Source organism: Sorghum bicolor, chromosome 3, assembly GCF_000003195.3.
Source record: "Sorghum bicolor cultivar BTx623 chromosome 3, Sorghum_bicolor_NCBIv3, whole genome shotgun sequence".
In the NCBI taxonomy this organism is placed as follows: Eukaryota; Viridiplantae; Streptophyta; class Magnoliopsida; order Poales; family Poaceae; genus Sorghum; species Sorghum bicolor.
The window spans coordinates 72,517,067-72,533,083 of NC_012872.2; the positions used below are offsets into that span (position 1 = coordinate 72,517,067).

The 16,017-nt window shown below is 42.8% G+C and overlaps 2 protein-coding genes across 8 annotated transcripts; both read left to right on the forward strand.

The window, feature by feature from the left end:
* Window positions 76–4,236, forward strand: LOC8081315 (pentatricopeptide repeat-containing protein At4g14850). Of its 7 annotated transcripts, none has more exons than XM_021456758.1 (4): window positions 76–1,861; window positions 1,934–2,663; window positions 2,754–3,776; window positions 4,035–4,236. In XM_021456758.1, exons 1-2 carry the CDS (start codon window positions 243–245, stop codon window positions 2,397–2,399), a joined length of 2,085 nt encoding a protein of 694 aa, XP_021312433.1. In that variant the 5' UTR covers window positions 76–242; the 3' UTR covers window positions 2,400–2,663; window positions 2,754–3,776; window positions 4,035–4,236. The 7 variants fall into 7 exon arrangements, with proteins under 7 accessions (XP_021312433.1, XP_021312435.1, XP_021312434.1 ...); XM_021456760.1 differs by having other exon boundaries at window positions 2,754–3,757; XM_021456759.1 differs by having other exon boundaries at window positions 2,754–2,826; window positions 3,588–4,236.
* Window positions 8,625–14,838, forward strand: LOC110434187 (RNA-binding protein BRN1-like). The gene is made up of 9 exons (XM_021457988.1): window positions 8,625–9,004; window positions 9,866–9,948; window positions 11,930–11,981; window positions 12,080–12,205; window positions 12,297–12,379; window positions 12,869–13,051; window positions 13,470–13,809; window positions 14,162–14,305; window positions 14,384–14,838. Exons 1-9 carry the CDS (start codon window positions 8,785–8,787, stop codon window positions 14,515–14,517), a joined length of 1,365 nt encoding a protein of 454 aa, XP_021313663.1. The 5' UTR covers window positions 8,625–8,784; the 3' UTR covers window positions 14,518–14,838.

Consider the following 16,017-nt stretch of genomic DNA (forward strand, 5'->3'; position numbering starts at 1 on the left):
TTGGAAGAGAATTTACTACTAGTACTAATCGTACAGTCTGCCATGATTGCTAGGCATGCTGCATTTTGGCGCGAACCGTGGGGTGCAGTTAGGAAAGCCGCCGGTCTTGCTAAAGCTTCGGCTCCGTGTAGGTCTGTGGACCCAAAAAGGGCGTGGCGGCCCACCTCCACCTCCACGTATGCGGAGACAGCCAGACAGGGCAAGGGCCAAGGGCGCAAGGCAAGCTCCAGCCCCAGCGCCAAATGCGTCGCGCCGCCGCCGCCGCAGTGGCGGTCGACCCGCAGCTCCTAGCGGGCGCGGTCGAGGCGGCGATCGCCTCCCGGTCCCCGCGGCTCGGCCGAGCGGCGCACGCGCGCGCGCTGAGGCTGCTGGCTCCGGCCCTCCCGCCCTTCATCTGTGCGCACCTCGTCAACCTCTACTCCAAGCTCGACCTCCCGGGCGCCGCCGCCGCTGCGCTGGCCGCGGACCCCAGCCCCACCGTAGTGTCCTACACGGCCTTCATCTCGGGCGCGGCGCAGCACGCGCGCCCGCTCCAGGCGCTCTCGGCGTTCGCCGCCATGCTCCGCCTCGGCCTCCGCCCCAACGACTTCACCTTCCCTTCCGCCTTCAAGGCCGCCGCCTCCGCGCCGCCGCGCTGCGCCGCGGCCGTCGGGCCGCAGGTGCACGCCCTCGCGCTCAGGTTCGGCTACCTTCCCGACGACGCCTTCGTCTCGTGCGCCGCGCTGGACATGTACTTCAAGACGGGCCGACTCGCTCTGGCGCGCCGCCTGTTCGACGAAATGCCCAACAGGAACGTGGTCGCCTGGAACGCGGTCATGACGAACGCGGTGCTCGACGGCCGGCCCATCGAGACGGTGGAGGCCTACTTTGGGCTCCGGGGGGCTGGTGGGATGCCGAACGTGGTCTCGGTCTGCGCGTTCTTCAACGCGTGCGCTGGCATGACGTGCCTGTCCCTTGGGGAGCAGTTCCATGGTTTTGTGGCCAAGTGCGGCTTTGACAAGGATGTGTCCGTGTCCAATTCTATGGTGGACTTTTATGGGAAGTGTCGATGCATGGGGAAGGCCAGGTTGGTGTTTGATGGGATGGGAGTTCGGAATAGCGTGTCCTGGTGTTCTATGGTTGTTGCGTATGCGCAGAATGGGGCAGAGGAGGAGGCTTTCTTGGTGTACTTGGGTGCAAGGAGAGCTGGGGAAGAGCCGACTGACTTCATGGTTTCCAGTCTGCTCACCACTTGTGCGGGTCTGCTAGGACTTGACCTTGGGCGTGCTCTGCATGCAGTTGCTGCCCGTTCCTGCATTGATGCAAATATTTTTGTTGCTAGTGCGTTGGTTGACATGTATGGGAAGTGTGGTGGTATCCAAGATGCTGAGCAAGTATTTTTCGAGATGCCTCAGCGAAATCTTGTCACATGGAATGCAATGATAGGGGGTTATGCTCATATTGGTGATGCTTGGAATGCACTTGCAGTGTTTGATGAAATGATAATGGGTCGAGAAACAGCACCTAATTACATCACAATTGTCAATGTTCTCACGGCCTGCAGCAGAGGAGGTTTGACAAAGGAAGGGTATGAGTTGTTCCAGACAATGAAGCAGAGGTTTGGGATTGAACCAAGAATTGAGCATTATGCTTGCGTGGTGGACTTGCTTGGTCGTGCAGGAATGGAAGAGCAAGCTTATGAGATCATACAGGGGATGCCAATGAGACCTTCCATTTCTGTCTGGGGAGCACTACTTGGGGGATGCAAGATGCATGGGAAGACAGAGCTAGGAAGGGTTGCTGCTGAAAAGTTGTTTGAACTTGATCCTCAGGACTCGGGCAATCATGTTCTGCTCTCAAACATGCTTGCATCTGCTGGCAGGTAAAGTAACTTAAATACCCTTCTTTCAATAAATTGTGCTTTGGATTTAATGTAAGTTTTGAATTGCTCCAGGTGGGCAGAAGCAACAGATGTAAGGAAGGAGATGAAGAATGTTGGAATCAAGAAAGACCCAGGGCGCAGTTGGATCACATGGAAAAATATTGTCCATGTTTTCCAGGCTAAGGACACAACACATGAGATGAATAGTGAGATCCAGGCATTATTGGCCAAGCTCAAAGGGCAAATGCAAGGTGCTGGCTACATGCCAGACACACAATATGCTCTCTATGATCTTGAGGAAGAAGAGAAAGAATCAGAGGTGTTTCAACACAGTGAAAAGCTTGCTCTGGCGTTCGGATTGATATGTATACCACCTGGTGTACCTATAAGGATCATGAAGAATCTGCGAATTTGTGTAGATTGTCACCGGGCTTTTAAATTCATATCTGGTATTGTTGGTAGGGAGATAATTGTGCGGGACAACAATAGGTTTCATCACTTCAAAGATTATGAGTGTTCATGCAACGATTATTGGTGAAAGTTTTATCCACCAGTATACTGATGCATGTTTTGTTGGCATCTCTAGAACCACTTCTGCAGATATAGAAGGTAACTATTTTAGTTCCTTTACATCATTTGTATTCTGTCATGTGACACACCCGGGCCTGAGATGGTGTGGCCCCAAGACGACGGTGGCCTGGCTCCAAGGCGGCGACTCGCACCCTGGGCAACAGCGTGCACCCCGGGCTGCGGCACGGGCCTCAGCTCCCTTGTGGCTTCTGTGGGGTTATATTTATCTAAGGTCCTTCAAACTGTGCCTCTTTTATGTATCACGTGAATAATAAACTCAGTGTTGATCACTGTTGTAGTAACGGTGGTTCTTGTTTGGCAGATATCTGGTTGATTGACTTGCAGAGAGGAAGAAGTGCAAGTTCTTCCTTTCTATAGCTGACCCTTGAACCAAGGTTTGTGCTGAACTAATTTTCCTTTTCAATGCCTTAGTGACAACCAAAGCTCAATGGCCCCATGAACTATTTTTCTCTGTTTTAAGCATAGTCTAGTTTGCTGTTCTGTTAGTATAACTTGTACTCTTTAAATTCTGTTAGTATAACTTGTACTCTTTAAATTTCCACCATGCTACCATGTCAATGTCCCATTAAAAAATGTTTCTTAAGCAATAAATCTATACAGCTTCAGATAGAAACTTACACTGCTTCTATCGCTAGAAATATTAAAGTGATCATTGGGACACTACTAATGGTTGCTTTGTCAACCATTTCTTATTTCCATCCACTGATCTGATAATTGTGTAATCTGGTAATTGTCTATCTAGTTAGCTAATTTGGCCAGCTTAAGAGTAGAAACTTGTACACTCTTTCTATCCTTCTGCTGTACATGGTAACTAGAGGGACATTATTATTGTGGTACTAGGAATTGTAATTTGTGACCAGCAATGGATTTGAGACATTTTGGTGTAAATTTTATCGCTGCAGATCCATTGTATGGGGTTTTAGGATTCCTAAATATCCCTATTGATGGTACAGTGCCAGTTCTAGTTTTGTGCACTTCTGATGTGATGAATTTATTGCAGTGTTGTCACACTGCATTAGTGAGGGATTTACCAAGCTTTTTTATTTGTTCTTCTGTATAAGCAATTCCAGTAGGTTCCTTCTAGTTGTAAAGTAGTTCTAATATTTCCTATCTATCCATTTTCCACATTGAGGAGGCTTTCCTCAAGCAGATTTCTCAAATTATAGCACAAAGAAATCTGGCAAAGGCGGCAACCGATTCTTTGCATTGACCTTGGCTTCAAAGACTCCCAGGAAAGCAATTGAAGGTTTAATGGTTTCACTTCGCTGGTGATCCCTAGTGCTATGACGTACCTTGTTTGAGATGGTGAAGGACAACATGTTCAGTTTAATACTTTTCTGTTCTGAATGGTTTTTTTGTTCCTGCTTGATAGAATTTTGTCCTAAATAATTAAATTCGTAGTCTAGCTCCAAATTTCATTTGCTATTTTGAAAACAATGAGGCTATGTTCCCTAGCACATGAAAGCAATGCATTTCTTAGTGATTATCCTAACATGCTTTATTTATATGCAGAAGTAGATCAGTTTTGCTTAAAGTCCCATGACATTTGCAAGATCTCTAACAGTAGAATATTCCACTCCAGGTTTTGTTGAAGTGGAAGAACCCTGCTGATGCAAGTATTGAAAGTCTGTTAGTGCAAAATAGGCTAAATCTTTGTATACATAGCATTAATGATGTACTAAAACATCAGTGATTCAGTGGGTCTTAGATTTTCATTGGAACGCTCAGTCTCGTGGGCCATATTTTATTTAATTAAATCAAATAAATCCTAGGACCATATTTAATGCTATGTGCAATATGGTTTAGGCCATGTTTAGTTCTAAAAAGTTTCTTTTCGTTCTATCACATCCAATTTTTGGGCGGACGTATGCATGGATAGATTAAAAAATAACTAATTATACAGTTTACATGTAATCTATGAGATGAATCTTTTGAGTCTAATTAGTCCATAATTGAACACTAATTGTCAAATAAAATAAAAATGCTATAGTAGTCAAATTTTAAAAAATAAGAACTAAAACACAAATGCTATAGTAGTCAGATTTAGTCCGTATGGAAGTCGGACTATATATATGTTGACTTTGTTCTGTGTACTACGCGTTATTTTTTTTGAAGTACTACGCGTATTGAGAAGTTGAGAGGCTAAGGGCGTGTCAGATGCACCCCTCGGACGCCGATCCGTGGCGAGTTGCCACAAGCGGGCTACGCGACGTGCATGTCAATAGCAAGATTTTTAACATGTGTATATCATGTGTAGTTACCAACTGAGACTGAGAGTGACACGGAGACACCGCATTCATTCTCACCACGCGAGCCTGCATATTATGCCGTCACCTGAGCCTCATGAACATGCAGATCGAGCAGGAGCAAGCACTAATAATCCATCCATCGTATCTACTATCATCAGCTTTGATAAAAACCTAGTAGTACCAAGTGTAAGCATCATGAAAGAAACTTAAAGGGGCGTCCTCCAATCCGAGCTTTGGGTCTGTACCTGTACCCTGTGCCCCAAATCATTCAGACACATCTCATCTGCGCCCTACTGTTTATTTATTACACTTCCATGGCATCATCAAAAAGCAGATCAAGCAAGCCATCTAGAGTCTAATCCTGACCTTCTAGCCCACCCCCCTCCATACCGTAATGTTTGTTATCTGCCTTTTTCGGTCCCCCTCTTCTTCTTTGTACTCCTTCCATCGAAAAAGAAATGTGATTCTCACTTTCAGAAGAATATGATATAACAAGTTTAAACTTGATCAAACATATAAAGTACTAGCATGTAATATTTATGAGACCAAATAAATATTATTAGATTAGTATAGAATATATTTTATATAGTGTACCTATTCAAAAATATAGGACCTAATTGATTTGCTTCTCCAAAATTTGGCATGTCAATGATTTGGCAAGCCATAATTTTTGCTATTATTTGGTTTTGCTACCAAAACATACTAAACTCTTGCATTTGGCTTGCCAAATCTATGACAATGTTTTTGCCCAAACTTTAGCTTGCCAAATCTTTAGCATGACAAAACTTGGATGTCAACCAAACAGGCTCATAAATATTTGATACTATTTTTTAAAACTTTATTTGTCAAACCTAAGAAAGTTTGGCTTATATTGAATTTAGAATTATATTATTTTTACACTATGAGAGTAACAAAAAAAATATTAGGACCAACGCTAAAAAACACAATTAGGTCTATGCATACTAATTTATATAGACACTACATATAAAATCTATGTCCCAATAGATAATTTTTATAGAATATTCTTTTTGCAACACATGTTTTCTTTTTCTTTATCATCTACCAATCACATCTCTTTTATATCATGGTTATCGTGTATATGGTTCCTGTAAACCATTTCCTCATCTATCTGCTTTAATTGGAGTGCCACGTCATCTTTTTTTAGTTTGCATCTTAATTAGTGAACATAAAAATCCATCTCGTTTTCATGGTTGGGAGTAGCTAGTTATCGGACATCCACATCTTCTCTCTAATCATGTAGCGAAGTCATAGGCACCCACGGTCCTGTCATTTTTTTAACATCCTATAAAAATGTTGTTCTCACTTTCTAAAAGGTCAAACAATTTTAACTTTGAATCTAAATATATATAAGAAAATATTTAATATTTACGCGATTAGTATCACTAGATGAATCACTGAAGGTATTTCTATAATAAATTTATTAAGAGATGTAAATATTACTAAAATTTTCTATAGACATAGTTAAATTAAATTTAGGAAAAAATTGATCAATACAAACCTCATAACTACGTTTTAATTTGGATGGAGGGAGCAGCATGTAGAGTAACTAGTACTGGTACAGTAATGATCACGGGGTTCCTAGACCTAGTCGGCTAATCCTAGTCCCAACCCCAAACTGGTTTGATTTGATCCTGCAGTAATTTGACGTCCAAATCTCGCGTGTGTTAACACCTGATCTGATGTCCCTCTCTTGTCTCAGATGTGTCCTCCTGGACCTGCGGAGCAGAGGATGAGGGGTCGAGAGGAGGACCAGACCCGACCACGAGCAAAAGCTCATTGACGCTGAGATGGATGGAGTTGGAGGAGCAGAGACATGCCAGCTCTGTTGTGGGAGGATGGACAGGGACAGCGAGGGTTCCTTCTTTCCACTCCAGTTGCCAAGCCACTCGTCTCTTCTCTTGTTCTTTCTTCTTTCCTCAGGTCCCCATGTCCTTGTCCACCATTCATTCCTTGGGTCCAGTGTCACCCTTTGTTACCATCTGCCAGGCCGCGGTGGAACCCAGGTTTTCCTTTTTTGTTTCGCACCCAAACTGACATCACTGTTTATTATTATACTACTACTAACCTGAAATGATTTCCTAAAAAAAACTAACCTGAAACCAATGAACAGGCCCATATACTACTATCATGAACAGCTCAACTGCTCAAGTGACACACCAAGAGGCAAGGAGTGAATGAACAGATTTCAAAGTCTTTATTTTTCTTTTCACATGGGCCTTGTTTAGTTCCGAAAAAAAATTCAGATTTCGCTACTGTAGCACTTTCATTTTTATTTGATAAATATTGTCTAATCATGAACTAACTTGGATCAAAAGATTCGTCTCACGATTTACAGACAAACTGTGTAATTAGTTTTTGTTTTCGTTTATATTTAATGTTTTATGCATGTGCCGCAAGATTCGATGTGACGGGAAATCTTGAAAACTTTTTGGATTTCGGGGTGAACTAAACAAGGCCATGGTTGGTTGGTTAATAGTAGCTAGCTCCAGTGTTTTATTTCGTTCCTCGAGCACTCATGCTGCATAATAAGATAAAAGGAGAGTTCAATTATTGACCATATCAGATTAAGCACACCTCTATCATGTCGAGGAGTCAGCCAGCTTAGCCGGTCAGGGCTATAAGAGCAACTCGAAAACTAGGCTCCTATTTTTAATTTGGGTGCTCTCACTACTTCTTGGGACTCAACTTTTTTGCTTCAACTCCAACAGTAGCACCTAAATTTGAGCCTCCAAACCTATTCCAGAGAGAATGACAGAAGGGACCCACTCGTCAGTGTATTTTTCTTCTTCCTCTTTCTTCCTTCTTTGGACGTGGACACAATTAGAATATCGAGCCGGTTACCGTAGGGTGTCATGCATATGCAAGGGTAGAGAGAGAGAGGGAGCATGCGCTGGGGCTAGAACACGCGATGGAGAATGGGGGCTGCCCTGTTGGGCCAACAAGAATGGGGTCTGGGGGAGAAATATGGGTGGCCAGCCAAATATGGGGTCTGGAGTAGGGGCCCTGTTGGAGTAATGTTTTTAGCCTGGGCATCTATATTTAGCTATTGGGGCTTAAATAGAGACCATGAATATTTTAGCTCATCTAGTGGTGGATTTACAATCGTTCCTTTTTTTTCATTCCAAGAAAATTACATCAATGTGTTGAATTTGAAGTGGTCATGAGTGCTACGCATGTGCAGGTCTTGTCACTGTTCCCTCTCACGGTAAAAACCGGTGGACAAAGATTGACCCGTCACACGTGTTTACCTACTCCGCTAATTATACTGAGAGAGAGAGAGAGGAGGAGGAGGAGTAATAACAGCATGCTTGCATCAGATATGGATTCTAAACTGAGTACTAAAATATATGTTTTTTAGAAGGATATAGAGAAAATATATGTGTATACATGTATATGAACATCCGTACTTAAATAAAAATCCAAGCACTTTCTTTCTTGACGACGAATATATAAAGGAAAACAGAAATAAAAAAAAAAGGCAAATGCATGAAACCGTTGCAGCAAGGTAGGGAAGACAACCTCCATGTTTGTCTCCCAAAACAAACAGAAATAAAAAAAAACCACCAAAATGTGGGAGAGAGTAGAGTATGGAAGGAGGAGGCTGAAGTCATGATTGCAGCAAGTAGGGTAGTCTCAGGTTCAAAAAAAAAAAAAGTAGGGGAGTCACCAACTGCTGCATGCATATCCATTAGGCATTAATTATTATATTATATTATATTATATTATATTATATTATATTATATTATATTATATTATATTATATTATATTATATTATATTATATTATATTATATTATATTATATTATATTATATTATATTATATTATATTATATTATATTATATTATATTATATTATATTATAATAATAAATTGCTCCGTCTCCGCCTCCGCCTCCAACTCCATCACCTCCTCCACCACCTAAACCCAAAAACAATTGTTGGCAGCGCAACCGCCCGCAGCGACGAGGCGGAGGCGACCCGACCCGCGCAGCGGCGCCAGCGACAAGCAAGCCTGCGGCGGAAACCCTAGCAGCAGCGGCTGGAGCAGGAGGCAGAGCGTCCAATGGCGGAGGACGGGGACAAGGCCGCGGCGTCTGCGGGGGAGGCAGGAGGAGGCGGAGGAGGAGGGAACGAGGGCGGCGAGGAGGAGAAGAGCGTCAAGCTCTTCGTGGGCCAGGTGCCTAAGCACATGACCGAGGCCGACCTGCTCGCCATGTTCCGCGAGGTCGCCGCCGTCGACGAGGTCACCGTCATCAAGGACAAGGTCACCAAGGTCTCCCGAGGTGCGGATCTGCCTGGCCCCGGATCTGGGCTCGCCACCCTCCCTCCCCCGCGTCTGCTCTCGCTCGATTCGCTGCAATGCCTGCCGCGCTGTTCCCTCGCTCGCGCCTTGAGCTCGAGTGCTCGCTCCGAGGTGGTTTTGCTTCGCTCGGGTTTGGGGAGCAATGCCGCACGGTCGGAGGAATCTGAGCTTTTTGGTTAGACAAATCTGTGCTAGCGTTTTTGGCTTGGTTTTTTCTGCATGTGGGGGATCGATTTGCTGCAATGCTGCGGGGAGATCTCGCGTCGAGTCCTCTGGTTGTTGGGGTTTCAGCATGGATTCGAGTGTGCTAGGCCTGAATTGTGTTAGCGTAGTGTATGTATTTGCTCCATTGTGTGTTTTTGAATCTCTTCCTTTGCCATTTCTGTTTTTGAAATCATTTTCTGTTGGCTCCCTCCATATTTTCATTTTGGATTTTTGTAAAATATATATGTCGAAAAAAAAAGTATGCGTCTCTGCTGTGGCTTCAGCTTGTTTTCGAGCAATGCAGGCTTAAATGTGCCGTAATTGTGTGGAATCTGTGCTATATTTAGCTGCTTGGTTTGGGTTCTCAGGTAAACTTGCTTCAGATGGCAATTTGGTTGGCGTTGGCATTTCTGATGCGGAAATTTAGTTGGCGTTGGCGTTTCTGCATAACTAGAATTAGAAAAACTACCCTGTTTCGCCTGAAACCTATTTGTTACGTTACACACTGACATGCTATAATTTCGCACTTCTATGCTATTTCCTTCACCTTGTTCTGCTCCAGCCTGACTGTGTTTCTCATTTTGCCCATCTGCTTCTCGATTTCACTTTAGTTTTACATGCTCTGAACATAATGCAGGGTGCTGCTTCGTCATATGCCCGTCAAGGGAGGAAGCTGACAAGGCGGTGAATGCCTACCACAACAAGCGCACACTCTCTGGGGTATGCCGAGCATTCTACTGATCTTGTTCTGGTAGCAGGTTCCTTCTTGCCAACTGCCTAGGTGGAATTGTCAGTAACTGAACCCACTGTAGCACCTTTAGCTCCTTCTGGATTGCTAATTATGAAAGTATCCCATAATCTGGTTGGCAGGGGCCACATTGTCAGCTAATGTTTGCTTTTGGCTGTCCGGTGGGATGGGATCAGATGAGTCTTTCGTGGGGCACTTTAGAGAAACTGAAATTAGTGACTGCGACTTTGGTTGTCGGTTCAAAATTTTTGAATTGGGTTTGTTTAAAATTTTGGGCTCCAACTTCTAACCACTAATAGGTGTGTGCAAATAATTGCAAGACATGAACCCATTCTCAGTTTGTAGATTCTCTGGGGATTGTTTCATTTCTGATTTCAAGGATATATCTAAATAGTGTCAAGCCCAGTGGCGATCGTTTTTTCTTTCTTTCTTGTGTATCCAATAAGAGGAATGTGCACTTTAACTTCTCTTGAATGAGTTCTTGCTGAATGAAGTTGCTCGGAATCTGTTTCCTAGTGCAGATACATAGTAGTGCTTTTAAGAGAATGCTAAGTAGACAAAACAAATACACATGTAATGCAACAACCCTTCATGAGTAGCCTTTAGGTTGGCTAAATCTTTTCTTTGTTACTTTGAGTAGGATAATTTGACAAACCATTGCAGACATGGATTATGAATGTAATGTAAAATACATCTTCTGTAAGGCTGGTCTGCAGGTTGCTATTATGATATTTATCCAAGCTAGTCAGTTTAGCCTCATTCCTAGAAGCATAATGTCTGCGGTTTCCAACATTGTAAGCTGCGGAATGAGTTAGTCTTATGTAGGATAGGAGGAATACTAGAGATTCCAATTCATGGTCCAGCCAAATGCAGGAATGTTGATAAAGCATGTTGAAGGAGCATATACTTACCTGGGGGTAATATGAATGCTTTAGTTGCAATTTTTGGTGCCAATTAATAGACAAGATTCAAGAGGAAGTTCTTTTCTCAGTCCTCTGCAGTGTAATCCTAAACTAGTCAAAATATCTAAGCCAACTGACAAATTTTATGTTTGGTTGGAGCCTGCATTGCTTGGCATGCTGCAAGTAGCAAATGAAATGCTCTTTTAGGGAACAAGTTGGGTCTATGACTATGACAGCTGAATACTGATTCTGGTCACCAACCATATAATGGCCTAGGCTTGTCTCTGACGTGGCACACCTAACAGAAATTAGACCACTGAGTGGCCATAACACTTTAGCATCTATCTTGGTATGCAAAATCAACTTTTTGTAGCTTCAATTTTCTGGCACACACCTAACTGTGGCTCTGAACCAAACAGAAAAATCGATATGGAAAACCAAACTCTGGGTGTGGTCAATTGCGGCCTCTGTCATATAAAACATGACCACACTTTTAGGTCACTGCAACAGTTGGGTATGAATAAAGTCTCTGGATTAGGTACATGAAAATGCATGATTCTGTCTCAACTAGCATCAGTTACAATAGAAATATATTGCTTTTGACGATGTGTATCTTCTTGAATGTTTGTTATTATGGTGCACAATGAATTGCATCAGAGAGTGACTACATATCTAATCCCACTCCTGCTAAGATGCGTTCTTTGTTCAGATATGAAGTAACACTGCATCATTTCAATGTGACTAGCACTAACAGAGGCAAAAGTTCATTCACCAAATGAGGATGGTGATACAAAGCATGCTGTCAGGTCTTGGTTGTTAGAGATCTATATATCGTGGATGGACAAAATTTAAAATGCCTTATAGTTGGTAAACGTGGATACTAGTATTTTCTTGTAGTCATATAACCAGTTAGGAGTTAGCTACACTTTTGATGCCTTGTTTGGATATGGTGATATTGGTGACACTTTTCTAGACACTCATCAAATACATATCTTGTATATTTGTCTCTGCTTTGAGAGTCCGATTACACTCTTCTTTCTCTTTAACTCAGGCATCAAGTCCTTTGCAAGTAAAATATGCTGATGGAGAGTTGGAGAGGCTGGGTATGTTTACTGTTTAAGTAGAACTTTCTCTTTGCCAGTGATTTTGTGTGGGGATATCCAAACAGTGCACTCATATTTATACTTGTCATGACTTCCAGAACATAAGCTTTTCATTGGAATGCTTCCGAAAAATGTTACAGACACTGAGTTGACTGATTTGTTTTCCAAATATGGGAATGTCAAGGATTTGCAAATTTTGAGAGGTTCACAACAAACAAGCAAAGGTAATAACCTGCAGAAAAGTTGCTTTCCTTATCAATAGAATGATAAGCATTGCCTCAAGTGTATATTGTCAGTTAACTTTGCTCTTTGCAGCTGGCTGTGCCTTCATTAAATATCAAACAAAAGATCAAGCATTGGCAGCTATTGAAGCTCTAAACGGGAAGCACAAAATAGAGGTATGTCAAAAATGAGTTCGGATATAAGTAACAATTTATGTTCACTCTAGTCCAATATATATAACTCCAAAATGATGCCATTCAGGACTTTTGTAGCCACCCTGTTTTCAGCCACTTCTGCAATTATTAAATTTAGTTTGATTATCTAAGTATGCAAATCTATTCACACTCAACCTTAATTTCTTAAGTTGTCCTGAATTTTCCTAGCAAATCCTACCTGATTGTTTTTCTGAGCGAGAATCCTACCTGACTTACATTCTAACTTCCATATGGTGCCATGAATAGCTGGCAATGCGGCAAAGCCTGAATTTTATGGCTGTTTAATTATTATATTGTTATTATTCAATGTGTATATAATATATGAATTACAGTTCTTTTTGCATTTTCAGATAGCCTATTTGACACTTACCATATGAATTTTCTGCATTTCTTTAGGAAACCCATGTTTTTTTCCCTAAATATTCCAACAAGCTCAAATATATTTTGTAGGGTTCTAGTGTGCCGTTGGTTGTCAAATGGGCCGATACAGAAAAGGAAAGGCAGGCTCGGAAAGCACAAAAGGCTCAGTTACAGCTATCTAATATGCCCAGTGCAAGTCCAATGCAGCAGTCTTCAGTATTTGGAGCTTTACAGATGGGATATATGCCTCAATACAATGGATTTGGCTATCAGGTGTCTTCTGCTGTTCCTTTAGCCTTCTTTACATTTTGCAACCATATATCATAGAAAATGCTTAATAGTTCTACCAAGGGCAGCACTCTAATGGTATTCTGCTTTCAAAGGTTTTTTTCTTCACAAATTGTCTCCACCAATCCTGTTCAGAACATATGATTTGTTAACTTCTGTTCTTCTCACCGATAACATATCACCTATTTGGATTGCTTCCTGCTTGTTCTTTGGTGAACATATGTTGCAAACGGAAAAGATCTATCCATTCAAATTTTTGAAACTCTTAGCTTTACTCCCTTTGACATTATATATTGATTCTTAAATAATACATGTTATGAGTGGAAACTCCAAAAAACAGAATCTTTGCCGTAAACGATGATCAACAGTGAATTAATTGTAGTGTGTTTTATTTCCTGTGCAGCCACCAGGGACATATGGACTTATGCAGTACCCTTTATCTCCTATGCAAAATCAAGGCCCCTTCCAGAATATGGTTCAACCTCTTAATCAAGGGAACTCGATAAGAGGAGTCAATCCTGAACTGTCTCCCAGTTCAGTTCAAAGGTCCTTTGCAATGCAGTTAGGGAGCCCTTATCCTGCTATCCCTGGTATGCAGTATCCTGGGTCATATCCTGGTGGTCCCATGAACAATCGTCCTTTTGGAAATTCTCACAATTCAATTTCAATTAAAGTTCCAAATTCGAATGCCAATTCCGCCATTTCTTCTAGTCCCAGCAGCAATGCCGGTGGACAGGTTGAAGGTTAGCCACATTCGATACTCTATGTATGTCTATTATGTGCAAAGGGAGAAAGATTATTTGCTAGAGAGTTGATGTAGTCATTAGCATGTACTTTTTGTCTCTCAAGTCTATGTTAAGTTTTCTAGTAAACATGTCATACATTTTCTAGCATGACGTGCACGATCTTTTGTTTTGCAATAATGCACTTCAGTACGTAGGACAAAAATGATTGGTAGCCCTTATTATAATAGCTGTGCTATCAAAATCCATAAGGACCATAACCCATTATACAATCAATTAATTTGTCTACCACTTTTATAACTGATACTGTTTTGTGTTTTAAAAGCAATGTAACCTAATTATCATGCTACAGGTCCTCCTGGAGCCAATCTATTTATTTACCATATCCCACAAGACTATGGTGACCAAGAGCTTTCCAGTGCCTTTCAGAGTTTTGGTAGAGTACTAAGTGCTAAGGTGTTTGTAGACAAAGCAACGGGTGTCAGCAAATGCTTCGGTAAAATCTCCCACCCTCTATATCTTCCAGTGCACAGCCTGCTAACTTTGCTAACCGATTCATATAACCTGGATGCAGGTTTTGTGAGCTACGATTCTCCTACCTCTGCACAGGCAGCCATCAATAGGATGAATGGGTACCAATTAGGCGGTAAAAAACTCAAAGTACAACTCAAGAGAGAAAACAACAACAAGCACAGTAAACCTTATTGACAAAAAGGCAGCAGCTGTTATGACCATACCACGCCATCCGGTCCTTGGTACATATTTGTCGGATAATTGACCGTCACCACATTGTTTCCTCTGCTCCCCTACCCCCTCAGGCAGCTAGTGAGACCAGGGCCTGTGGAGAGACCGTGTACCCTCTTTTGTTCAATTCACATTCTTGGAGATTCGTCACCTCGTGTAATTCATTGCAGCAGCCATAGGCCGTAGCAGCAGTTTGTACCTTGATCAGAATCACTTGTACACAAAGACTTGCCGATTCATTTAATTGTTACCTCCTCTAACTGATAGCCAGTTTTCATGCTAGAATTCGCTGTGGTTTACTGTGATTTATTGCCGCGTCAAAACGATCCATGGTCACTGACGCGGTGGCGCCCCCATGTTCTGAGGAAGTTCAGGACATGGTTAGTGGGGGCACTAGAAGCAGCATGGATGATTTTGATGGCTGGACAGAACATAACATGTTTTTGATGTCCTGGAGATGAGTAATGAAGCGGTTAGGATATGAGGTGGCGCAGCAGCCAGCAGGACAGGAACAACTCGGAATGGGTGTGCCATGGCCCGCCCGTGGACGTGGGCGCCAGTGGATCCGGTAGCTGTGGCCTGGTGGCGAAGACACCTGATTATGTGTGTGATGTGATGAAGAGCCTAGCTCTTTTGGTGGCAGCCGCAGACGGGTGCGTGCCCAAGTCGGCAACAGCAGCGCGGAGTTTGGATGGATGAACATGAATGGTTGGGAAGCAGATGAGTCGGTCTATTTATCGTTGTTTTGCAATCAAGCCATCCCGTCCGCTAACTACCAGTCAGACTCATTAGTCGTCGCTAACACCGACCCGCGACACTGACCGCGTCCGAAATCGGATTCGGACGCCGGCGCCTGAGAGCTCCTTGCATTATTGTTTCGTGGCCTGAGAACCTTGCCTGAGTCAGGCATGCCCCTCCCAAGGTGTTCGATTCCGAGATGCATCTTGAGTCCGCTAGCTAAGGGTGCCGCCGGCATCTCGGCGAAGCGAGACGCGGTTGCTGAACGCTGGGGCGCGGGCGGGAGCGGGACGAATGCCGTCGCCCGCCACCAAAACACGCTACCTCCTCCTTGTCCATGCACACATATGGACAATTCCTACAAAACTCTTCCCCTAGCGCCAAAGAGCTAGGCGAGTCACACACGTGTGTAAAATTACCATCCATCAGCTGGCTATTTGTCAGTTAAACTAAGGCCTTGTTTAGATGCGAAAAGATTTTAGATTTCGTTACTGTAGCATTTTCGTTTGTTTGTGACAAATATTGTCCAATCATAGACTAACTAGAATCAAAAGATTCGTCTCGTGATTTATAGTTAAACTGTGCAATTAGTTTTTATTTTTATCTACATTTAATGCTTCATGCATATGCCGAAAGATTCGATATGACAGGAAATCTTGAAAACTTTTTGGTTTTTGGGGTGAACTAAACATGGCCTAAGCAGTCAGACAATGGCTCTCTCTATCT

Bases quoted from the DNA above. Each gene is read 5' to 3' on its own strand.
- LOC8081315 (XM_021456756.1), top strand. From the start codon at position 243: ATGCGTCGCGCCGCCGCCGCCGCAGTGGCGGTCGACCCGCAGCTCCTA. The intron at 1,862-1,933 runs GTAAAGTAACTT...GAATTGCTCCAG, and splicing joins ATGCTTGCATCTGCTGGCAG to GTGGGCAGAAGCAACAGATG.
- LOC110434187 (XM_021457988.1), top strand. From the start codon at position 8,785: ATGGCGGAGGACGGGGACAAGGCCGCGGCGTCTGCGGGGGAGGCAGGA. The intron at 9,949-11,929 runs GTATGCCGAGCA...TCTTTAACTCAG, and splicing joins ACAAGCGCACACTCTCTGGG to GCATCAAGTCCTTTGCAAGT. The intron at 13,052-13,469 runs GTGTCTTCTGCT...TTTCCTGTGCAG, and splicing joins ACAATGGATTTGGCTATCAG to CCACCAGGGACATATGGACT.